The sequence below is a fragment of the Octopus sinensis genome, linkage group LG10 (assembly GCF_006345805.1).
Source record: "Octopus sinensis linkage group LG10, ASM634580v1, whole genome shotgun sequence".
Taxonomy (NCBI): domain Eukaryota; kingdom Metazoa; phylum Mollusca; class Cephalopoda; order Octopoda; family Octopodidae; genus Octopus; species Octopus sinensis.
In genome coordinates, this window is record NC_043006.1 from 26,249,153 (window position 1) to 26,275,119 (window position 25,967).

The following is a 25,967-nucleotide window of genomic DNA, read 5'->3' on the forward strand; positions in this document are numbered from 1 at the left end:
ACATATATACATACATATATATACGTATATATATATATACATACATATATATACATACATATATATATATATATATATATATATACATACATATATATATATACATACGGTTTCGTAGGGGAAAGACGTGTTTGCTTTCACTCTGTGATAAAAACAAAAAGGTTTGCATAAATCGACGAAATAATCTGCTAAAACTGATAAAAAACGTAGAACTTGTTATCTCATAGCGGTCTACTAGGATATATTAGTTAAAAACCGTAATATATTTCGCTTCAAGCCGAATATAATACAGTAAAGTTAATTACGCACTCAAAATTTTCCGTCGAAAAAGCACGTGGTGGCATCTCGTAAGTTTATTTCCAACCAACTGTAACAAGCAAAAAGAATTGTTCTCTTTTTGTTTTTGAAAGAAAACTTCTCCGTATAGGGACACGGATTTGGAACTTCTACCTCTTGTGAGATAAGTACCCCTTTTCATTTGTTTAATTTCCTGTAGTTCAATGTAACGTATGAGTTAGGACCTCATCTCTGTTTACATTCTGTTAATAATCTTCTTTCAATTTCTGTTTCAGCGCTCGCTTCACTTTTATCAATTTCTCACTACGTCTCTTCAAAATTATTCAATTTTAGATAGGTATATATTTATTTGTTGCTCTATTTATATATATATATTTACTCAGCCTCTCAATCTTCCTAAATATATAGACGCGAACATTAGAAATATAGTCGTAATTAATTTAGAAGAAAATTTTCGTAGTTACAGATAGATAGATATTTATAATTAGCTTAGAAGAGAACTTTCGTAGCTGTAGATATATATTTATTTGTTGCATGACCTCCTCTCTTTCATTTCTTTCTCTGTCTCTTCACTTCTCTCCTTCACGCATTTCTCTGTCACACTATCTTTCATCTCTCAATCTTTCTAAATATATAGACACGAACTTTCTACCCTCACTCTCTTCTTATCTTCTCTCAATCTCTCTAAATACATAGACACTTTCTTTCTCTACCCTCTATCACACAGTTAAATTTTAAATATAATTAGATAGGTAAATAAATAAAATATGCAAAAAAATGTCCAGAACCTGGAGGAGCATGGAATTGGCTTTGTTCTTGACAGTCTGGTGATGTGTTGACGGAGATAATCCGAACACCATAAGTACAGCTGCACTGAAGAGCAATGGTTACACAAGGACGTTAGCACAGATAGAGCGAAAGAAGCAGGAGTTTATACGCTCCTATGCACTCATAAGATCTCACATCAGCACACTTGATGCCATCTTTGACAACGAACAAAGCAAAGATGGAGGCACGGTGCTGATGAAAGATGTCACCCTCACTTGGTAGACACCCAGGACAACAAAGAAGATTCAAGTGAGAAACCCAAGTGCCCCTACCAGCATCAAAAGCCAAAACCATGGAGATGAAAGAGCCAAAAAAGACGTAAAAGAAGGAAAAACTAAAAGAAAAACGAAAGATGAAACAGCCAAAGAAGGAAAAACTAAAACTCAAACAAAACCAAAAGATGAAACAGCCAAGGATAGAACCAAACCTGACTATCCATATACCAAAAAGGATAGAAAGAGACAGCACACACGAATGTGTAAATTCTACCTGAAAGGTGTCTGCTGGCACAGAGAGGAAGGCGCAGGCTGGTGTTTTGTACACCAAAGACCCTGCCACATAAACATGAAACAGGGCAGAAACCAACTGCCAAAAGGAAAAGGAAAGGACTACGCACCACCTGCCCCAAAATGGAGGTACGCAGATCTAGTGCGTGTTACAAACCATCAACATGTTATTGAAAGGGCAGCTGCTGAACAAGAATCTCTTTTGTGCATGGCACAAAAGATTGTACAGCAGCTAACCTGGCTCCATCAAACTCAAACTCACAGATGGGACTATCCACAATACACAAGACTGCCACAGCAAATAGACCCAAGGTGGCAACAATACACACATCACCTCAATGCTCTTACTGAACATCAGAGGACTGCTAACACTCAGTAACAAGACAAAAATCCCTTTCTTGAGAGACCTTGTTGCATGCAATCAAGCCTTATGCATAGCACTTATGGAAACACACCTGAAACTGGACATAGCAGATGCGGAAATACACATACCACAGTATGTTGTATTACAGACCGACAGAAAAGAAAGGGGTCATGGTGGAGTTGCTATGTACATCCGCGAAGACCTCACACCCCAGGTCCTTTTGTCATATTCAAATTCGGTATGTGACACACTAATTGTACATATAAGGCAACTCGGTGTAGTTATATGTACTACAATTCGCCCTCCAGATGCTCCAAGCCATGTAGGCAAGTTTGAAGACTGCCTTACAAAAATAGAAGTTCTAGTCGCATTAGAACAACACATAAGTGTACTTCTTATGGGAGACTTCAATCTGCCCAATGTCAGATGGCTCACAGGCCTTTCTCTCCCAGGAATGATACGATGCAAACGAGGTCCCTCCTGAACCTCATCAACACTCTGTACACGGAGCAAATAATACTCCAACCAACCAGGGCAGGTAACATACTGGATCTCTGCTTCACAAATATGGATCTCATGCATAATGTGAAAGTGACACTGACGCTACTCTCAGATCACAACATGGTAGAGCTGACCATGTACGGGCCAAAGGAAAGCATGGACATGCAGCCTACAGGAAACTCTCAGGATCTTTCCAGCTTGAACTTCCATAAGGCAAACTGGAAACAAATTGAGAAAGAGATCCTCAAACAAAACTGGCCTTAATGTCTCTCCTTGCCAGACATCGACATGAAACTTCAACAATTCATGTCTGTAATGCAAACCATATGCTACAAATGTGTCCCAGATAGAAAGGCCACTGTACACAAGAACAAAATCCCCAGAGAGAGGAAAATTCTCATGAGACGGTATACAAAAGTTTCAAATCGCCTAAACAAACAAATTGAAAGCAGTGAAAAGTCCCGCCTGAAAATAAAACTGTTGGAAATTGAAAAATGTCTCCCATGAAAAAGAAAGAGCAGACAAAGAAGCCTGGGTTATAGACAACATAAAATCTAACCCCAGAGCTTTCTACAAGTTTGCCAAAGAAACAGCTATGGTGTACTGTAGGATAGGGCCACTCCTTGAAAAGAATGGTACACTCACAAGAAATCCAATGAGGATAAGTGAAATACTAAATGAGCAATTCAAAAGTATTTTCACTCCACCCCTAGGGCATTTTCAAGTCAGCAATCCAACCGACTTCTTTACTACTGCATAAAATCAGAGGCAACAATGATTGATTACATCAATATAAAGGAAGACGATGTAATAAAGGCGATAGATGAAATTTACCCAAACTCAGCTACTGGCCCCGATGGAAAAATATGCCCTATTCATAAAGGAGGTAGCAGACCAGAGGCCAAGAACTACAGACCTATCTCTCTGACCTCACACATCAGCAAGGTCATGGAACAAATAGTGAGAAGGAAACTAATCGCCTTACTTGAAGAAAATGACTTGCTGCCTGACGCCCAACATGGTTTCCCACCAGGAAGAAGCTGCCTAACTCAGCTCCTACAACACTATGACTGGGTGCTGAAACAACTGCTCAACCACTCAAATGTAGAAGTGATATATCTCGACTTTGCAAAGGCCTTTGATAAAGTCGATCATGGAATGATATGTCACAAACTGCGTGATCTTGGCATAGTTGGAAAATTGGGAAAATGGCTTCATGACTTTCTGAAGGATAGAAGTCAGGTGGTAGTAGCCAATGGGACCACCTCTATCAACACGCAAATAGTGAGCGGTGTTCTGCAAGGCACTGTTTTGGGACCACTGCTGTTCATAATGGCCCTCTCAAACATGCCCTCAGCCATGCAGAGTGCCACAATCACAAGTTTTGCAGATGATACAAAAGTTTCACAGGTAATACAGAACCCTGAAGACACTATGCACCTGCAATGTGAGCTGTACAAAATATACAAGTGGGCTGAAAAGAAAAGCATGCAGTTCAATGCTGAAAAGTTTCAAGCTTTATGCTATCAGCATGCAAAACTAAATGCAATACCCAATAAATACACTGGACCTGGAGGGATTGCAATCCCAGAGGCACAATCAGTGCGAGACCTGGGTATTTACATTAGTAATGATGCAACCTTTCATGTGCATGTTGCTAAATTAGTAATGAAATGTAGGCGGCTGACCGGATGGATTCTTAGAGCCTTTAGAACAAGAGACCAGGAAACCATGACAGTCCTCTGGAGGACACTTGTCCTAAGCCACTTTGACTGTTGCTCTCAGCTATGGTCACCATCCAGTGTCAAATTAATTACAGAACTTGAGGCAATCCAATGAAGCTACATGAAGAAGATAGCCTCTGTGCAGCATATAAGCTATTGGGAAAGACTCAAGAGATTAGAACTCTATTCCTTAGAGCGTAAGTGAGAAAGATATGCCATAATATACATCTGGAAGAACTTGTCCCAAAATTTGGCATTAAGAGTTACACAAATACTAGAACTGGGCACCACTACATAGTGCCAAGGACTCCAAATTTGCCATCAAGATGTAGGACAAGATACTGTGATAGCCTGGGCTTCAGAGGTCCACAGCTCTTCAATATCCTCCCGAAGGACCTGAGAGACCTGCATGGGGTGGATGCAGATGTCTTTAAAATAAAACTGGATCTCTTTCTGTCAGGTGTCCCATATGAACCAACTTCAAGGCAGGGTGTGCAGATGAGGGCAGCTGCATCGAACTCTCCCAAGCACCAAATGGCAATTGCTAAAAAGCATTCGTGAAGTAAAATCATGTAGCAACACTGAATGGCAGTGCCCCAGCATGGCCACAGCTCGTGAGCTGAAACTAGATAAAATAATAAAATAAATGAACAAAAAAAAACCCTGCAATATACATACAAGCATGACAAATCTTTAGACTAAGCCTGGTTCTCTTAGAAAAGGCAGATAAAATGATATTTTTTCACTCAAATTGGGGTTAAAGCCTAAGTGTATTAGAGAGGATTAACCTTAAAGAATTTTTCTAGTAGCTATCACACTTTGCAAAGAACACCAGCACAAGTCCAAACAGCATCTCATCTGAGCACATTCTCTTTCTAATCAATTGTGCTAATACTTTTTCCGATATTTCCATAACTTGGCCCCATCAGTATGTTGCTTCTTTCTAGAGCATTGCTTTTTGCCTTTTTAGCAGTTTCCATCTACCAAATTCCCTACATAACACATTGAGGCTGCAGTAGAAAATATTTGCCCAAGATTCTCTGCAGAGTGTCACTAAGGTAGTCTGCCTTTCATACATTTACTACTGTGTAATTCAACAGAGATCAGTACAATAAACATCAGGGTTGCAATGAATGACTAAATAACTGAAGATGGCACCCAGCATGACCAGAGTCTAATAAAATAATATTGAGCTTATGTTAGCAGATCGTTCAACGTAGCCTTTAGCAAGTATGATGGCTTTTTTTTTTTTGTTTAGTAATCTAACCATGACATTCCATTCTAAATTGACAACTAGCATGAGGAAACTTATTACAATGTTTGACATTCAAATTAAAACACTTGATTTTTGACTATCTATGATAATGATTTAAATTTATTGCTTTTAATTAACAATATTTCCATCAATGTAAAACAAAGCAGTTTGAGTCTAAATAAACAATAGCAAGGCAAAAGTGTTTGTAAGATTTTTATATGCTGTACAGGACAAGGACAAAGCTGTACAAGGGAACTGTACAATAATTTAATTTGAGTTAGACATAGGTTATTGGTAAATTTAATCAATCACTCAATAAACCAATCATCTAGCACAGAGAAAAACATTGATAAACAGTTTCAACAATATTACATCTGATATATACCAAGTAGTTGTAATAGTAGTAGTTGTAGTAGTAGTAGTGGTGGTGGTGATAGTAGTAGTAGGAGGAGGAGTGGTAGTAGTAGTTGCAGTAATAGTATTTATAGTAGAGTTGTATTCATGATAAGAAGAAAAATTCCCAGCAGAATATGGATAACTACTAACAGCAATACTATTACAATCACTGCAGTTTTTTGAGGTTGAGTTACTTTTGCATCATCTCAATCCTATTTCTTCCTCTTTCTGAACAATTTCGATTTATTGATAAGGGTAAGAATTTCAATCTAGAACATAAATTGGTAACTAAAGTCAAAGAAAAGAAAAAAAAAATCAAATTTATTTGATATGTGTGCTGGATGAACTTAATAATAGACAAAACAAATGCCTCATTGGTTTCTTTTACATATTTCCTTTTATCAGCAACCTTTGAAGTTTGATAGAAATATCTGTAAAGGATCAGGAAAACTCAAAAGTAGTCAAACTAAAGTGATTCAACTTGCATTCATATATTACATAAGTTGATAATTAACATATTTAATGCATGAAGCATTAAAAAGCTAAACGGGAATCAAATATTCAGGTTATCACATATTTCTGAAAATTGGAAAAGCATACAGAAAAGAAATAACTAAATTTGTAAAAAAAACCTAAGTTTGAAACTTTTGTAGAATCTGATAAAGAATGAAACTGTTTTATCTAAGATTAAATTTGAACAGCTCAAAGCAGTCAAATTATTAATACTCTACAAATGAAACATGACTGCATTTTGCTTGAAAGTGTAGAAAAAATTAAAATAAGGTTGATAAATTTTTAAAAAAAAGCTCTTCAGTTTAATAATTGGATTTGTATGTTAAAATTTTTGATATAAAAATGACTTTTCCATTGAAGACAATGAACAAAGAAGCATAACTTCAAATGGCTTGAAAATATGGACAAGATGAAAGAGGGTTAATTTGAGGTTTCAAAAAAAAAAGGAATCTTTATCAGCAAACAAAAATGAAATATAAGTTGACAGAAATAAAATTCTCAGCAATGAAATAACTATTTCTTAAAATTTGCAATTGCATTCCAGCAGCATTTACCTGTAGAAGCAATTAAAATTCTAGCTGTTTCAAATAAATAAATAAATAATAAATAACAGCAACACAGACTATATACAAATAACAGGAAAATAGGTGAAAAACAAGAATTTCTAAGTTTCAGAGTTGAAAGTGGTTAATCTAAAGATATATCTGCAATAAAATGTAATCATATTTTAACCTAATTATTTTATTGTTTAAACAATAAATAATAATCCAAAGTTAATTTAAATTGTCTCAAATAAAATCTGCAGCAACTTGTGAAATTCTGTTCCCAGAGGAGGAGAATGGAAGGGAAAAGATTGAGAGAGTACTCAATACTTAATCCTTTCCGTTGATTGAGAATGTGTTTAAAAGGATTTTTATCAGACAGAAAGAAAAATATATAAATTTTTTTCACAACAGTACCATACTCTGCTGTTGGCATCACAGGATTAAAATAAAAACATTGCATTTAAAAAAGTTCAAAATTTTTTTTTTTTTACTTTAACTTCATAGCCAAGCTTTGGGGGTGGGGAGAGGAAGAAAGAGAAGAGAGAGATAGAGAGAGAAATTACTAAATTTAACTCAATTATAATGATTATAAAATCTAACTTTAAATAGTTATTTTGTAAATGTTCAATGTTACAGTAGCTGTCATTAATTGATTGCAAGAGATGAAATATATTTTGAACATGATCATTAAGTTAAAAAATTAGTTAGCCAAAATTGGTTAAAGTTACTGAACAAAAATAAGAACAAGAGAATAATGCAAAAAATAACAAAAATGGCTATTCTAACCACCCACAACCTGGTAATATCAATAAGTTTGCCAATAGAATCTCTGTAATAATACTCAAATCTATAAAAACACACACACAAGCACACACACATACATATACACACATATCCCACCACCAAAAGGAAGAAAAAAAAAAAACAACTTAATATTTATATTTTTTTCCTTTCATTCATTATATCACGACATTTTAAGGTAGAAGAAATGTGGTCAGATTTAGTTCTGCCAAATTCTTCACTGTAAATGTTATATCACAAACATATTCTTTTCAAAATTTGTCTTTTTCATTTTATATTTAGAAAAAATTGCATGCTTTTCCATGTCAATATTAATATTTCTTAGCTTTGATAAATCTTTAAATTTCATACCGATGTTTCAGTATAGACATACAAATGTACATTATCACCAGCAATATAGAAAAGAAATTCATTTATAATTCTGTAAGGATGCAGTTAGAGTGTAAATGATGCAACAGAAGTAAATATGGCATTCACAGGGTGAGGAACAAATTACAGAAAAATAAAAAATATCCAACTGATTAGCTGTAGTCTATCTCAGAAAGTTTACAGAAGTAAAAAAGAATAGATTCTAATACTTTCCATTACAATAATAATAATAAAGTTATAAGAAAGATTAATAGGAATAAATAACAAATTTATGCATCAGAATGTATGTGTGCACTTAAGTACACTCATATAAAACTACCATTTTGGAAAGATTTTACAAAGAATATTTTCATGACAACTGATTGAAAAAATTGCAATAATCTAAATTTAGTTCAAATTATAAAATCCCTAATTTTAATAGCTAAAAAGGAACAGCTCTGGTAAGACATTTTACAACTAAAAAATATTTGATTTATAATGTTTTAATGAGTAAAATCCTTTTCATATTTCTTGAGCTAGCAATTTATTTAAAAACAATGTTAATATCACAATGGGGTGAATCAGTAAAGATGTATACAGTGTTACAGCCTGACTTTCAATCTGATCACTAAATGAACTAAAGAACTTCACACTTTTAAAATAGGGACCCATCTGAACTAACTAGCCATGAGATGATATAGAAATCATACACAATGCTATCTGTAGAGTATCAGGAGTTTTTTTTAAAGCTAAATCAGCTTTGATTTAGCAGTTCAAAAACATATTACTGACACTACTATTTCTTGTATGCAGGCTGTTTTACCAGAAGTATTATTTACTATGTTTTCAAGTTACAATTAAAGTGACCAACACTGGCAATATTAATGAAAAGCCAGATATAGAAAAAAAAAAATGACCATCCAAGTCATTTTAGAGGTATGTAAACGTTACATTATCTTTCCATAATTAAGTAGGATGCAATTTGTCTGATATTTCTAACAAGTTGAGCAATCACACGAAAGCTCCTTGCTGGCTGGGAAACAATCAGAATTTGAAGGTATTAAGTGAAATTAAATTCCTAAGTATAATATTTGTACAGTTAACCCAGATTGTTTAGGGTTAGCAAAAAAGGCAACTACTTACTTAAAAAACCCCATTAATAATGGAATGAAAAGGAATAATTTAAATGAAGATTGTTTTCAAAGAAACAAAATGCAAAGTATCTATGTAACATTTCTAAAACTGAAGAAATAAGACAGACTAACAGCTCATGAGTGTTTACATGTTTTTCAACAACCATTTTGAGGGCGCTTAAAAATAACAGTAACAATAGAAGAGAGAAATATAAAGTAAGTTTTTTGACAAAGCTAATTAAATATAAGAGTGAAGAGGAGGGGTGTTATTAACAGGAAAATGGAAAAACCATCCTTAACACTGTTATAATCATTTAAACACAAACTGCCTAACTTGGAGAGTGCTGCTGACACTGACATTCAATCAAATATACAACTAATCAACTGCTGTTAGTATTCTGACAATCACTTTAAACACCAATCAATTAGTTAAGAAATTCTTGTCAATACTGTTAACAACAATTTAATCATATTTATTGATATTCAAACATCAACTATATATGCTGGATTGAAGTTTCTCAGAAATTAACCCAGTTTAACTCCACAGAAATTTGGGGAGTGATAAGAGAAGTTATAATTTACAAGTAGAATGTAAGTGGCAGCAGTTTTCTCCCTTCCCACAAAATCTCCAAATAAGTCACAGACAGACACAACCACACAGACAAATAAGTCAGGATCAATGCATACATATCAATAAACATATGTAGAACTATTTAAGTAACATATGAAAATAGACATAGTTAAATGCATTAACATCCAGTGATACACACACTAAAATTTGAATACGTGTTTAGACAAAAACAGTTGATATATATTAATGTGTCTGTATATGTGTTATAAATACATGAAGATATGGAGGTGTAATATTTATTAAACATCACACCAGCATATATTTATGTTAATAAAGAAAAATTTTATAGAATTACTAGTAGGTTATCATTAATGCTTCATCCATAAGATCATTATCAATAGGACTGGAGGAAACTGAAGTGGAGTTTGAATGTAAACTTATTTCACGCACACCTGAAGGTGAAAGAGGAAGGGGATTTTTCTGTCTTGGTGATGGTGTAGGAGACCTACTAGAAAATTTATGTTTACTATCGTGAGATTTGAAAATATCAACCTTTGATGATGACATCGCTGGTATTTGGGGGTGTTTTTGATGTTGAGCTACAACCACTTGATGCTGCAGTTGGGAATTCTTAGGCGATGATGCATAGTCAATAATAAGTCCATTTTCAGGACTGCTGGCATCACTGCCAGGGCTAACTGGGTTTAGTGAAGAAAGGGTTTTTTTTTGCACTAATGTTTCATCTTGACTGCCTGTAAAATCCTTTTGTTTTTCAAAGTCTCCCGAGGAAATTTCCTCATCTTTTCGTAACGCTGAATGGACGTGTGATTCGTATATTTTAGAAAATTCATTTTCACCATTAAACTTAGCATCTTGTAAATGTCCCTTAATTCTCCGGATGGAAGTATGGACTTTGGTCCCTGAGTCAGTCCGTAAGGGAGCATTACTGCTGTCTAAATCTCGGCAGTTATTCAATACTCTGTCTAAAATGTCACGTTCTCCACTGCTATTGGAATTATCAAAACATGTTTTGTCAGAAGAAGACTGTTTTATATTTGCATTAGCAGTATTTAAATGTTTATTTGAACACCACCCTGGCTCCTCTACAACTGAATCTAACCTATTCCAAGGTTTTGAGCTGTTTTCTGAAATATACCTACCTTTGTTTTCAACTTCAAGATTCTCTGAAGATCTTGATGACTCTTGGGAGCAATCCCAGTCACTTGATAATTTAGAATGAACATTTGGGGTTTCCTTACTGTTTTCATTTGATTTTTGAGGTGATTCAAGGCATTGGTCTTCCACACCTTTCTTTTGAACAAGCTTCATTGTTTCATTCAAAAATGGAGATTGACTTTGGCTAGGACTAGATAACTCAAGTATGTCCTCAGAGTAACATCCATTTTCTCTTGAAAGTGTTTTAGATGTGGAAGACGTTGCTGACCGAGAATCTTTATGTGATTTGTTTGACAGCTGCTGCTTATTATTATTATTGTTGCTGTTACTACTACTACTACTACTACTATTACTACTACTACTACTGCTATTACTACAACTATTATTACTATTAATACTACTAGTTCTACTACTGCTGTTACTGTAACCACCACCATCCCCACCACCAGAACTACTACTGCTATTACAACTGCTGCCCGTGCTTTTGCTTAAATGATCACTTTTCACTGATAAATGGCAGTCTCGTTTCGAAGTGCAACGTAATTCTTTCTTTTCAATTGATTCATGTCGGCTCTCCGATAACATTGGAACTTCCTTGTTAATTATCTTACTATTGAGTGGTTCTTTTGATGATGTACCGACTAAAGTCATTGTAGTGATGGCCTTAGATGCAAATTTTTCAGAAAATGATTCATCATCATCATCGTCATCGTCGTCGTCATCATCATCATCATCCCCGTCTGTTGGCGTAACTTCTTTAGGGTTTGATCTGGCAGAAATATCTCCATCGTTAGCACTACTAACATGAACATTAGTTGTGCTTGTCTTGGTGAGTTTATCAATCACAGCTGATAATGAACCTTTACGAGACCTGATAGCAGCTTTAGTCTTGTTGAGGCAAGTACTTGTGTTCACATTATTAATAGTGGGGTTACTGCAGCTGGTGCTGCTGCTGCTGCTGCTACAATTATTATCACTACTACTGGTGCTGGTACTGCTAGTACCAAGGGCAGCAGCATTTGTCGTAGTAATAGAAGTTGTAATCGAAGTAGTAGTGGTAGTAGAAGAAGTAGTAGTAGTAATAGTAGTAGTAGTAGTAGTACTAGTAGTAATAGGAGTAGTAGTCGTACTGGTAGTAGTAATAGAAATGTTTTTGGCATTGCTTATTTCTTTGGAAGTACTATTCCCACTATTATTGCTGCTTACACTACAGCAACTGGAGACATTTAGGTTATTATTACTATTGTTTGTGAAATTACTACAACTGCTTGAAATACTTCCAATACTACTAGCTGTAGTTGCACATATAGACACATTACTGCTATTACTATTTTCTGTGTGTGGGCTGTTTGCCAAAGTATTGTTTACACTACTTTGGGTGACAATTGAAGAGGCCGTCATTTTCGATGTTAATGAACGGCTAGTCAGTGTGGCACTAGGTGTAATTGGAGATGTAGAAGAGAGTGAAGAAACAGCTGATGTTGATAATATTGTACTGGTAGCTACAGTGGTTGTAGTTGTTTTGTTACCTGAGGGAGTAGCATTAGAATACACTGAAGGTGTCCGAACTGAGCTCACATTTACAGATGAACCTGATGTAACTGGCATTACTAAAGGTTTTAATTTAACTGTAGGTGTTTTTGTCATAAGCTTAGAATCTGCTTTGTTGACGGTTATATTCTGTGAGCTGTGTGATGATGAAGCTAAGGAGCGAGGGGCACGGTGAGGCTTGGGACACTTCTCCGACTCTTTGTTGTTGCTTGAATTACTACAATGACTAGTAGAATACGAGCCAGTCAATTTATCCATTTGCTCATATCTTGAGCACTTTTCAGAAGTAGAAGAATCATACTTTGAAGAAACTTTTTCATTGATTGAAACTAATGAACGTTTTGAAGAATCAGTCAAATTTGATGCTTTCTTGTCTACAGATAATTTTAAGAAGCTTTTAGTGATTTTTAACTTCGGCATAGGCTTCGAGTCAGAAGACGATTCAACTTGTGTAGATCGATAGACAGCCCCCTGTACTATCTCCGAGTAATCGTCGTTCTTTTCTTGTTTGCGCTTCTTCCTTTCCTTTTTACTCTCTTCTTTCCGCCTTTTTCCAGAAATATCATTATTTGCACTATTGTGCTTTGACTCTTTCTTTTTTGATTTATCACTTTTAGCATCACTATTGTGATATTCTTTGTTCCGCACATTAACACTATGTTTATGGAGAGGTGAGTTATTCTTAAGAGTTCGATTAAAACTATCATTTGGAAAATCTTTGGATTCAACATTGCACCTAAGTTCAAAACTCTCTTTTCCCTTTGCTGGATTTGATACTTCGAGGTCTTGCACCAAATTCCAGTTTTCTGATTTCTTCGGCTCATGAGTGCATAAGCGTATTTTCATTACATTGTTAGAACAATCTAATTTGCTTTCCTCTTTTGAAGTCAAAACTTTTGCTTCACTTTCTATGGAATTCTTGTGTTTTATAAGGTCCCTTTCTCCTTTTACATCCTCACCAAGTTTCTCTAGAATAGGAATTGGCCGAGAATTTCCAGGACCACTTTTTTCTAGATTACTGCTAGAAGAGTTACTCAATAAACTGGATTTTCCCAGAACAAAATTATTAATTTCAGTTCCAAAAGCTATTTTATCACATTTTTCAAGGCAAATGTCTTCATCATCATTAACAGGATATACACTAACAGGGTTTAAGAGATCATTCCCAAAATCCAATGTTTCTCCACTATATGTAGAAGTTTGCAATTCACAGTTAGTTCGTGACAGGGTGCCATTTTCTAAAAAATCATTTGAAGACATTTGTGCTTTATTTGTAAATTCATCAGGGTTGATTGGTTGGCCTGAATCACTAAAGAGATCTTCCAGAGAAGACACACCATTTTTTGTCATACTGTTCAGATTATGACAACAGTTACTTTTTTCTGATTCTTTCTTAATTATCACATCAGGTTTAATATCTTCTAACATGATTGACACCATCTCTCCTTTCATATTTTGTGATTTTGTGAAACATTTATCTGAAAGGTTATTTAAGCAGCTACTTGAGTTGTTATTGGAAAATCTTTTAGCTCCATTATCCCTATTTAAGGATCCATTTCCAGTTAAGTCTATAGTAACCATAGAACCTGAAGTATGTTCAGGAGGGCTACTGATGTTACTTAGTGCACTGGACAAACTAGGGCTGCTTGAATCAATTTCGATCAGTGACCGATGATCATCTTCAACCATGTCGTTATCTTCTATATGCTTTTGTTTAGGACTACGTCCAATTATTTCTGATGCAGCTCTCCGCTTTTTACCTTTTCGGACTTTTGTTGGATTTGTCATGCAAGCAGTGGCTGTTGTATGATCATCAAGCAATTTTGACAACATTGGACTATTATGAACATCAGATGCAGCTGCTGTATCTTGATCAAGGAGAGTTGCTAGCAGGGGGTTCTGAGCCACTTTATCTGCCCGTATGTCATCCAGCAGCTCTTGCGGTGCCTTTGCAGGATCAAGGTATGGCAAGTTATTTTTGTATTTTTCTGCTACATAACGATGTGGATAGTTCAAATGATTTCGAGAAAATCGATAGTCATTTGAAACAGATTGAACTCGTGAATGATGTACTGACATAAAGCTACTCATGTGTTTGGAATAGAAGTTCATATTATGTAACATATGTGAGTCATTCACCCCAGGAATTGTCTTTTTCAGCTGTCCTAGAACTTTGTTAAGAATTGCACGCAATGACACAGGGATAGACATGCATCTGAAAAGAAAAAAAAAAGGGGAAATTTTATATATATATATATGTGTGTGTGTGTGTATATATAAATGTACAAATACATATAACAGATGCTGAGCACAAAAGTATTGTAAAGGTGATTAGAATTATCAGAATAAGAATTTATTACAGACAGACAAGCAAGGTAGAGAATAAACTACTCAAAATAATGATGCCATAATGCAAAAAGCTAAATTTTGCCAAGAGAAAAATATAGCGAATTGAGGTGGGAGTGAACACAATAAGCCACCGTTATAAGTATTAATCATATCTAGATGATTAATATGTGCAACAGGTTCTTTTCTTTTTTTTACAAAACAACTTGTTTAAGGCTACAAATCAGACATGTGGCTGGGGAAAAACCCAGCCAAACTGAAGGTGAAATGATGGTGGAATGGCACAGTTGATATGGTAGTAAAGAGTAAGAGATAGGCTTGGAAAACTTGGAAGGAAGGTAATACTAAGGAGCTTTTGTAAATGGCTCGCAGAGAAGCTAGATGACAGGTAACTTGGCTAAAGGTGAGGCAGTCTGGGAGAGATTTTTACATGACCTGCAATGCGAGGATAAGAGGTGTGAAGTATTCAGGATTGTGAACTGAGAAGTCAATAGTCAGAAATGTATTTGGAATGATGAAAGCAAATTTGCTATCAATACAAAAAACAATAAAATGGCTTAGAAATTCTATTATGAGAAGTGGTTGGTGTTAAGAAAGGCATCCAGCCATAGAAACCATGCCAAAACTGGTTGGCTCCTGTCGAACCACCCAACCCATGCAAGCATGATAAATGGACATTAAATGGTGCTTGTGCTGAGTGTGAAGAATGCATAGGATAAAGAGGAGCTACCTCATGATGACCCTACAGAGGGACTAGAGATTCAAGCTGACAGCAGTATGATAAATAAAGCGATTAAGGACGTGAAGAGAGGGAAAGCTGCATGTCCATCAAGGATATAATTACCATCTAGATAGTTAATCAAGTTATACAGGCAAGTGTCACATCCTGTAACTAGCATAGCTGGTTGTTGTAAACTGCCGCAAAGGCAAAGAAGATGTCTTAGAGAGAGGAAACTATAGAGGAATCAAACTACTGGATCAGATTATTGAAGTCAGAGAGAGAATCATAGCACAACTGATTTGTGATTGAGATTTAGATGAGATGCTGTTGTGGCTTTGTCCCTGAAAGAGGAACTACAGATGCAAACTTTCTAGTGAAGGCAATTGCAGAGGAAAAACTTGGCTAGCATTCGACAGGATACCACACTCAGTAATTTGGTAGTCATTTGAGGAAACTAAGTGTAAATGAATTGCATTTGAGGGCAGTACAAACTATGTAGAAAGATGCAGTAAATGAGAGTTAATTTCAGTGATAAATTTAATGTGATGGTAGGAGTTCATCAAGATTCAGTCCTCAGCCCATTACAGACTGGATGTCTACGAGAATTCCTATATTCAGCTGATCTAGTTCTCATAGCTGAATCTATAAGAAATTCCAGGTATGAAAAATTAACCTAGACTCAAGAGGTCTTAAAGTTAACCTAGAAAAGATGAAGGTTTTTAGTAAAAGAACACAGGACACTAGTAACTTCAGGGAGATGGTCCTGTTTGATAAAAGGAGCAGGTATAAACTCCGTTGCTCCATGTAAGCTATGGACACACAAGAAATGCAATGGAATTATAGACAAGCTATCTGAGAACTTAAGCTTTAAATGTGATATATTGGAGTAGTACATACTAGGAGCACACCTGAAATAGTTTCTCTTAAATGCCTGAATGGCTCACTAGAAGTAGTTGATAGCTTTTGTTAAGTATTTAACTAGAGAGATAATTGCTCTGAAAATATAGTAGCCAGAAGAACAGGTTGGAGAAAGTTCAGAGCTACTACTGCTGCTGACAACAAAAGTCTTTTCCTTCAGAGTGAAGAGCAAACTGCATGATGTTTGAGTCAGAAGCGCAATGTTGCATGGTAGTGAGACATGGGCCTTGAATGTAGAAGACTTGAGAAAACTAAAAGACATGAATTTAGCATGTTTCATTGGATGTATAATGCTGTGTGCATGAATAGTATAGCACAAATGTACTGAGAGAAAAACTGAATGTAAGAGGAATTAGATGCAATGTGCAAGATAAAGACTACACTGGTATGAACATGTGACATGTATGGAAGAAGACAGCTATGTAAAGAAGTGATGATAACTTAAGAGGGGCTACTGAAAGAGGAAGACATGGGACAAATTGGTGAAGGACATAGGAACGGGATGACTGGTGATATGCAGTTCTTGAGAAGACCTATTCGTTTTGGCAAACTGATTTCTGGTAGAGGTGTGTGTGATCATTTAACGTCTATTTTCCATTCTGGCATGGGTTGGACAGCTTGACAGAAGCTGGTATGGCTGCGAGCTGCACCAGGCACCAAATTGTCTGTTTTAGTATGGTTTGTACACCTGGATACCCTTTCTAATGCCAATCAAGTACTGGGTGCTTTTTATGTAGCAACTGCACCAATAGGGTCACCAAGCAACTTGGAAGACAAAACTCCTTGGATGGGAGGGGGAAAGTAGTATTGAGTGGCGGTGGCATTGAGCTACTTGTGAGATCAAAGGTAAAGCAGGGCAAGGATAGGTGTCCTGCTGTAGAGTAAATTTATAAATACCTAAGATGGAAGAGAAAGGAGAGCAAGTTACAGAGTAAGATAAAGAAAGATGTTTGAGAGAGTAAGATGAGGAGAGCAATAGTGAGAAAGATGGTGCTGAACATGTATCGAGACATGCACTGAAGGGATATTGGGGGTGGTAAGAATAAGTGAAGTGATACAAGAGGTAGGGGTCGCAATAGGTGAGTGAGGTGCTAATGATGGGGAACAACACAGGGGAGAGAAACCTTTCCATGTTTTGCTTACACAGTAAAGATTGGGAGTAGAATGTTTTACTGGATACAGTAAAAAATTCTGATAAAGTGTGGTGCATTTGGGCATAACATTTAATATTAATACTCCTTTTTGGTGAGTTCACCTAACACCAATCTAGAGAAGTTTCAGCTTGGACAAGTAATATCTGAAATTATCTCCCCAAAACTTTACCAACAACAAGCAGGAAGACATACCTAGTATTGATGCTATACAAAAATAAATGCCCTTATTGCTAGAGTGAGATAGTAGGCTTTCTACTTTGACAAGAATAATGGAAGATTCTTAGAAGCAAAATATACTGCAGAACTTTTGGGGCCTGTATATCTCCACCACATAATCACCCTTTGGATACATTTGAAGAGAATATTCTTAACATGATCTTGAACATTAAACTCCTTAACCCTTTAACATTCAGATTACTCTGTCAAATGTGATACTTATTTATTCACACTGCTTTGAATTAATCATGCATTATCTTGTAACTTAGAGATTTTGATGATGCAATTGTTTATTTTTAGAATTACATTGTAGGGTAGGTGTGAGAGGCCAGAGCAGGGCCATCACCCTGAAAAGATCTGCGATTTGTCAGTCTTCCTGCTTCATTTAAAAACAGCTCAAAGAATCAACAAACATCTTGATAAAGAAGCTTGTTAAGAAAATGTGAGCAAGAAGAAGGTTTCTAAACAGTCAAGCTCTTGGAACGAAAGCTTGGACAAAGTATTTAGTACATGAGAAAAAGGTTTTATTTATAGTAATAGGAATGTGGGAAAATTCAAATGAGCAGAAACTATTGAAGTAGCAGTAAAAGAGGTGGAAAGAAAAAATACATGTAAGGTTTTGCCTGTCAGAATGTTTTTGTGTGAACTGATAACATCATTTGGAAAATGTAAGCATGTATGAGGTAAACAGGATAACTGAAGGAAATACACTGGTAGAGCAGTTGAGAAATTATCCAACTTGATAGTTTAAAGATTACACATAGCATTATGAAGCTCCTACATATTACTTACAAAACAAAGAGTTACTGATATAGAATTAGAATGAAAGTAATGCTATACATACTGGTGAAATACTTTAGATGCATATTCATCAGAACAAAATGACTGTCCATCAAGAGCAGTACAGACACGGCACTTCAGATTGGTGATGTCACTCATATCAAACTCGGCTTAAACAAAATAAAATAAAAGTAATACTTCATTATACATTAACACAGAGTATAGAGATATATTTATAAATGATTTTTTTTTTCCTCATCCAATTTTGTAAGGAAGGAGAAGAGCCAATACAACTGATGCCAATGTTACTGGTGCTGATCACACAAGGAGAAAAAAAATTTAATGCAAAATAGGAGTGGCTGTGTTGAGCTGAGATGCATATGGGTAGTTGGATATATAATTTTTAAGAGTTGTCTGGTTTGGAGTGGCAACAATAAACAGCTTTCTAAGTTTCAGAATTTTCTTTCATAAGTACATATTTTTATAGGTGTAGTGTACATGTAGTAATACAAAGTTCATGTCCGTTATGTTTTGAATACACTTTGTTATGCTGGAGGAAAGATTAAGGATGAGAGCCATGTTTCATGATAGCTCAGAGATATTATTTACATGCCCAAAGTACATTCAGTTGTCTATTTGCTTTGACTTTTATAACCTTTACAAGTAAGAGAGAGAACGTCTTTATACCAGTCACGCTCAATAAATAAATTTGATCTGGCAGAGTTTCTAAAGCTGAATGCCCTTCCTAACGCCAACCACTCCGAGAGTGTAGTGGGTGCTTTGATGTGCCACTGGCACGGGAGCCAGTCAGGCGGTACTGGCAATGACCTCACTCGAATGTTTTTACATGTGCCACCGGCACAAGTACCAGTAAGGCGACACTGGTAACGATCACGCTCGAAAGGTGCCTTTTACGTACCACTGGTATGGAAGCCAGTTAGCCGCTCTGTCAACAATCATGCTTGTATGGTGCTCTTTGCGCCCTGCTAGTATGGATACCAGTCATCGAATTTGATTTTGATTTCACTTGCCTCAACAGGTGTTCGCAAGCAGAGTTTTGCCCAGGCTATTCTTATTCTAGCAGCTACACTTTCAGCGCACCCTCCCCCGCTACTGACTTGGTCACCTAGGTAACGGAAGCTATCAACTACTTCTAGTTTTTCTCCCTGGAATGTGGCGGAAGTTGGTCTCTGCGCATTTTCACTGTTTATTGCTCCCGAACATCTGCTACATACAAAAACTATCTTCCTAGTTAGCCTTCCTTTGACATTGCTGCACCTCTTATGTGTCCATAGCTTACAAGGGTACATCTTATAGAGTTTCTACTACAGATCAAGCAGGGCCATCTACCTGAAGGGATTTGTGGTTTGCCTGCCTTCCTACTTATTAGGACTTTGGTTTTAGCTAGGTTGACTCTAAGGCCCTTTGATTCTAATCCCTGTTTCCGCACTTGAAACTTCTCCTCTAGCTCTGATAGTGACTCAGCAATTAGAGCAATGTTGTCAGCATAGAGGAGCTCCCAGGGGCATCCTGTCTTGAATTCCTCTGTTATTGCCTGGAGGACTATGATAAATAGGAGGGGGCTAAGGACTGAACGTTGGTGGACCCCTACCTCCACCCGGAATTCTTCAGTGTACTCTTTGCCAACTCTATATATTTAAATGTATGTATCATATATTTATATATATATGTGTGTGTGTATATGTGTATATATGTTTGTATATATATTTATAGGTATGTGTATGTCTGTATTTGTACCCCCATCACTGCTTGACAAACTATGTTGCTGTGTTTACGTTCCTGTAACTTAGCTGTTTGGCACAACACTCCGATAGAATAAGTACTAGGCTTACAAAGAATAAATCATGGGGGTTGATCTCTTGAACTAAAGGTGGTGCTCCAGCATGTCTGCAGTCACATGAACAATGCAAGTAAAATAATTAAAAAACTGCCATTTTAATCCGGGGCAATGCTGGGTATCTCTGCTAGTATATATACATAGTACCTTGTTTTCTGTTTGCTACCATAAACATTTGTCCCAGCACCATGAAACAAGCTTTAATATCAGAAATTTTTGGAAGCTAACAGTGGGAAATGTAAAATAGTAAAAATATGCAATTAATTTAAATTATTGTTGAAATGTATTTAATTTCACATGAAAATCTAGATATAAAGTTGTTCATGTAGAAAAATACATTATCTGAAAGCCTCTTAGGTTTTGCCAAAATTTCTACATTACGTATGCTGAATATTATGAAGAAAGATATTAAAAATGACAAGATAATAGATATAAAAGAATCACCTGTAACCATAGAATCTTGTAGTGGATGTTCAAATGAAACATTAACTTGATGCAAAGACAAAGCAGATAACTCGAATACCAGTGCACTTTTAAGATCTGTAATTATAAAATTCAAAACATATGCAAAAGTTTCTGTTTCAATGCAGACATTTCAGAAAAGTAAATCACAGAAAATTTTTAAAATTCTAATTGTTATAAGATACAGAAGTATATAAAACTCGGGAAAATTTTGAAGTAAATATTTTGGATTCCTCAGATTCAACATACAAATACATTTTTCTTGTATTAAATATAAAAAACAGTAAAAATTTCAGATATCAAATGCAAAATACGTTTATCATCTGCAATGCACACTTTCAGTCATAAAACTGGCCCAGTACCATTCAGGTGACCACATAAACAAAAGTGACTTTGATCTTAATAAATGAGGCATACAGATATTGACACCAAGCCTCATTCTGGCTTAGATGAGTTTAGTGAAGTGATTAAGAAAACGAAAGCAGGAAAATTTTGAAAGTCCACTGGGAATAGCTATTGAGATGTGAAAAGTGTCAAGTCATGTACCTACTATGCTAAGTATTCTCTTAATTAATCAGGTAGCATTAGATGAACTGAGTTTTAGCAAAGCTAGTACAAAACAGGGTTAGTGGAATAAGATTGAATATGGAATTGTAGTCTTAAACTGAAGAGTCATATAAGCTAACAACACAAGGGAAATTACTAGCTAAGAATAGAAAATATATTTTGAATTTATGTGACCCAATTTGAAAGGATTTCATGACCCATAGTCTGGTGAGAACTGAAAAACTATGAGTAATGACTAGCCAGGTATTTCAGCTAGTTATCACAATTATGTTTCTCTGCTTTTTCATCAGCTTCTTTGTCTGCTCCAAGATCCTGTCTCCTTCAGAGCTGCGACCTTTGTACTCCTCGAGTTTTTCTTCTTACTTCTGGATCAGTGTCTCATAGTTATTATCTATTTCCTCAAGCTGATCCCAGGATTCTTTCCTAATGGACTCCCTCAGCTGCACTACCTTCACGACCTTCACATATTGTTCCTGCGACACTAACTGCAGCACTTTTTCTCCCTTCTTTCATCTGAGGTGTACCAATTGGTCGCTCAACAGTTGGAGGCAATGAAAAAGAAGAGGTGAGCAGCTATGTGTGTCTCGGTCAAGAAGCCACAATGAGGTGAGAGATGAAGAATGAGATTTCACTAAGGGTAAGAGCACAATGGAGAGCATTCAACTCCATGAAGGATGTGCTGAAGGTGAACCTAGACAAGGCAACTCAAGCCAGTGTCTTCAACAGCACAGTCATGCCTGCAATGCTATACGCATTGGTCCTTGATGAAGAGAGAACAGCATCTGCTTACAGTGCAGAGTGTCATGGAAAGGTCGATGTTGGGAATCTCGCTAAGAGATCACACCTGGAACAAGGAGATCAGGGATAGAACTGGAGTGAAGGACATTGTCGTAGAATACCACCACACAAAGCTACGATGGGCCAGTCATGTTGCAGGGTTCACAGACAATCGCCGGACCCGTGCAGTTGTCAAGTGGTACCCACAAGAGCAGAAGAGGCCACTCGGAAGAGATCCAATGAGGTGGGAAGATGATTTTTAAAAAAATGTTTGGAACAACGGGGAGGAGAATGGCAAGAGCACAAAGAGAGTTGAGTGAATGCTGTGGCCAGCAGAGCTGACTCGGCACCAGACAGCCTGGCTGATCCAGGTGATCACTATTATGTTTTTCAATTTTATTACTAGTATTTTTACTATTGTTAGTGCCATTGTCAATATGCATTTTTCCTTTCTGCACCATTTCCATTATCGAAGTGGAGTGATGTGTCTTTTGGAAACTGCAGGGTTACAGGTCACGGAACCAGCTGTACTCTGTGTATATTGATTATACCTCCATCTCATTACCCAACAATGTGCACCAAGACTGTGTGTATAATCATTATCATAATCTCAATTTTAACTTGATTTCTAATACCAACCACTTTACAGAGTGGACCAGGTGCATTTTTTTTTGTGACACTAGCATTATAGATATAGAGGTTATTTTACCCTCTAAAAGACTACAGACAAACACTAAATAATCCTCTCAAACCCTACATTGTTGCTGCTTCATTAGCCAACCACTTCACAGCCTACTGACTATGTTTTGTGCCACCAGCACCAATGGCGAAATGATGATACCAGGCTAAAACTGTTATTAATCATTTTGTTTCCATTTTTATATTTTCTCTTACAACTACGTAAGGGTTTTCTGCTTCTAGAAAGCAGGATAGAAGGCAAATCAGTTCAGAGAAGTAGTATGTTGAATATATTTTACCTCTTTTGGCAGAAGGCCGGATACAACTGGTAATAGCAGTGTTAAATAGCATTTGCTGACGAAGATAAGACAAAATTTTAGGTAAATTGGTTGGATGAGTAAAAGGAATCTTTGATATAAGAACTCCCTCCTCTTCTATACCACTTTGATGACCACCCAAGAAATAAACATGCTGCTGATCAGGCAAAGTCTGAAAAAAAAGAAGGTAAATAAATAAATAGAAATTTTTAAAAAAATAAGTTTTAGTTTTATATAACATTATATTAGGTAAGTGATTTAAGAATTTGAATATTAAACATAAATTATTTCAACATTTCTCATTGGGGTCTGTATCAACCCTTGAGGTGTAAGGCATGGGGGTACTTGGAATTATGAGGCGAGCAATGAACAAAATTATATTACAAGGGAGTGTTTAGGAGTTTGTGTTGAGTGGTAAGCAACTTTGTGTATAATCACCAATGAAGGAGAGAAAAAAAATGATATTTTAATAAATTTGTTTTCATTTTGAAAATATTTAGTTTTAAAATGTTTGGATGTCTCAATGTGCTATTAATAGGAAGATAGATTCTATGCATTAAGAACTAGAGGTGTCTGGTATAGATCTAGCATCTTTCTCATCATGGTTGTGTGGACTTTTCAATTAATTCTTTAGCATTCAGATTACTATATTGAATGTAATGCTTATTTATTCACATTGTTTTGAATTGATCATACATTATCTCACAGTTTTGAGATTTCAATGATACGATTATTTTTAGAATAACATTGTAGGGCAGGTGAGAGAACATAAAAAACGTAGAATATTTGAGCCAGATACAGCCAGTTTAAATGTTAAAGGGTTAAACAGTCTCTTGGGATGATGGTGTAGAAAAATCCACCCACTCTGGAGTGAAATTTTCTTTGGTGCCTTTTATTTTTATTACCAATTACTTGAATGTAAGTAAATGGCTATTTCTTAAAATAAATTATCTATTTCATGTAATATCAGTAGCAACCTAGCATTTTTTAATCATTATCAGTTGACAGGTTATTCAAGAAAATTAACATCTAATTTTTTTTTTAGCCTGCACTTATTTCCTAAACCTTCAAATATCTTGGCACCACTGCAGCCAAAAGAGCATAAGCTTGATCTTCCAAAGAACAATCTTATTCGTCACTTGTCATTAAACCAGTATGTAACTTGAAATGATGAATTTTTAGGAAAGTCTAATTGCAGAATCAAGCATTTCAAAGTTATATTAAAGATAAACACATTCTCTTCAACAACATGATATTGTGCACAACTGATGATACACTTTGATAGACTGTCAAGCTGACCAGGTATCAGATATCAAAAGGAAGTGCCTGATCTATTCACTAATCACATTGTAATTCATAGACAACACCTTGTTGTTAAGGTTAGTAAGCAGCTGTTTTCAAGTCTGACCATAATAATATTTGCTGTTAACAAAAGAAAAGCTTGGGCCTTAAGCAATTGGCTGTTCTGCCAATCATGGAAACAGAATGAAAATTTGGAAGCCATATTTCTCCACACTGAAGTTCAATGGCTGTCAATAAGATCTTGTTTGAAGTATATCTGCCAGTTTTATGATGCTATTGTTGAACTTTTACTTGTAAACCAAAATGACCAAATAGCTAAAACCACTGAATTAATTCCTAGTTTACTGGCAAGATAAACAACCTGGATTTGAAAATGCAAGGAAGTAATCTTAATTTTATACAAGTAAAACTGAACTGTTCAAGTGAAACCTTGACAGAAGAGAGTTCTCTCATTTGACCAATGAAAAACTAACAATTATTTAAACATGGTACTCTCAGGACCTATTTTGTACATTTACAACAAATGAAAGAATATTTTGAGATAGGATTTAATAACTGAATAAAAAACCCACTTGTGTGCATAATAGAAAAAAAAAAGACCACCATTAATAAAGATGATGATACTTGGAAATCAAAGCTGGTGTGATATGCAGTTGCAATGTAGTCTGAAGTATCCTATATTATGGATTAAAACCAAGTTATTTTTTACTGCTTTTCTGTGCCTCTTATCTGACAACAAATGCTTTAGTGCAATAAATCAAATTTTAACCAAGAAAAGAAACCAAATGGAAATAATGCTGTAGGAGGATTTATGATTTCTTTTATCAAATTTGAAACCTAATGTTGCAAAAATTACTGCTAGCCATCACCCACTAGAGATCATATTAATAAATGATATGTACAATTTTAATTATTTTTATTTTAATATTAATGTGTGCTATCATAATAATTCCCTTTTGACTGACATCAATAAAAACTACTGATATAAATAAAATGATAAAATTGTTGACATGCATTTCAAATTCAATTCACTACTTTTATAACATAAGTGTAGAACTGGAAAGGAGGAGTGGTAGCAAGGACCCAAGTGATTTGGAGGGGGCAAGGGGAGGGAACATTTGCAACAAAGGTTGGCCAGCATTGAATCATAAGATCCAGTTTGATTTTTAAAAACATAGCATCCTCGGGATTTATAAAGGGAATATAAAATATGAAACATTACTAACAACATAAAGCTCCTTTTTGTTAAATAATTGTTGACATGAAATGGTCTCAATCAACAATGATAACAGCTTCTTTCCTTCTGATATTCGTGGAACCTCCATATCTGCAAAAGAACCATCAAGACAAAATTTTAATTTC

The 25,967-nt window shown here is 35.7% G+C and overlaps 1 protein-coding gene across 3 annotated transcripts in view; it reads right to left on the minus strand.

Moving 5' to 3' along the window:
* Positions 1-5,675: 5,675 nt before the first annotated feature.
* The window catches only part of LOC115216606 (serine-rich adhesin for platelets), a 131,651-nt gene continuing 111,359 nt past the window's right edge, over positions 5,676-25,967 (minus strand). For 2 of the 3 annotated variants that reach the window (XM_029786081.1, XM_036506406.1), the window contains 5 exons: positions 25,832-25,932; positions 23,286-23,475; positions 20,947-21,042; positions 18,709-18,814; positions 5,676-14,724 (listed from right to left, as the gene is read on the minus strand). In XM_029786081.1, coding sequence (XP_029641941.1) covers positions 10,137-14,724; positions 18,709-18,814; positions 20,947-21,042; positions 23,286-23,475; positions 25,832-25,932 — 5,081 coding nt within the window. In that variant the 3' untranslated portion in view covers positions 5,676-10,136. The remainder of the gene's footprint in view (positions 14,725-18,708; positions 18,815-20,946; positions 21,043-23,285; positions 23,476-25,831; positions 25,933-25,967) is intronic. The other variant, XM_036506407.1, reaches the window with a different exon arrangement.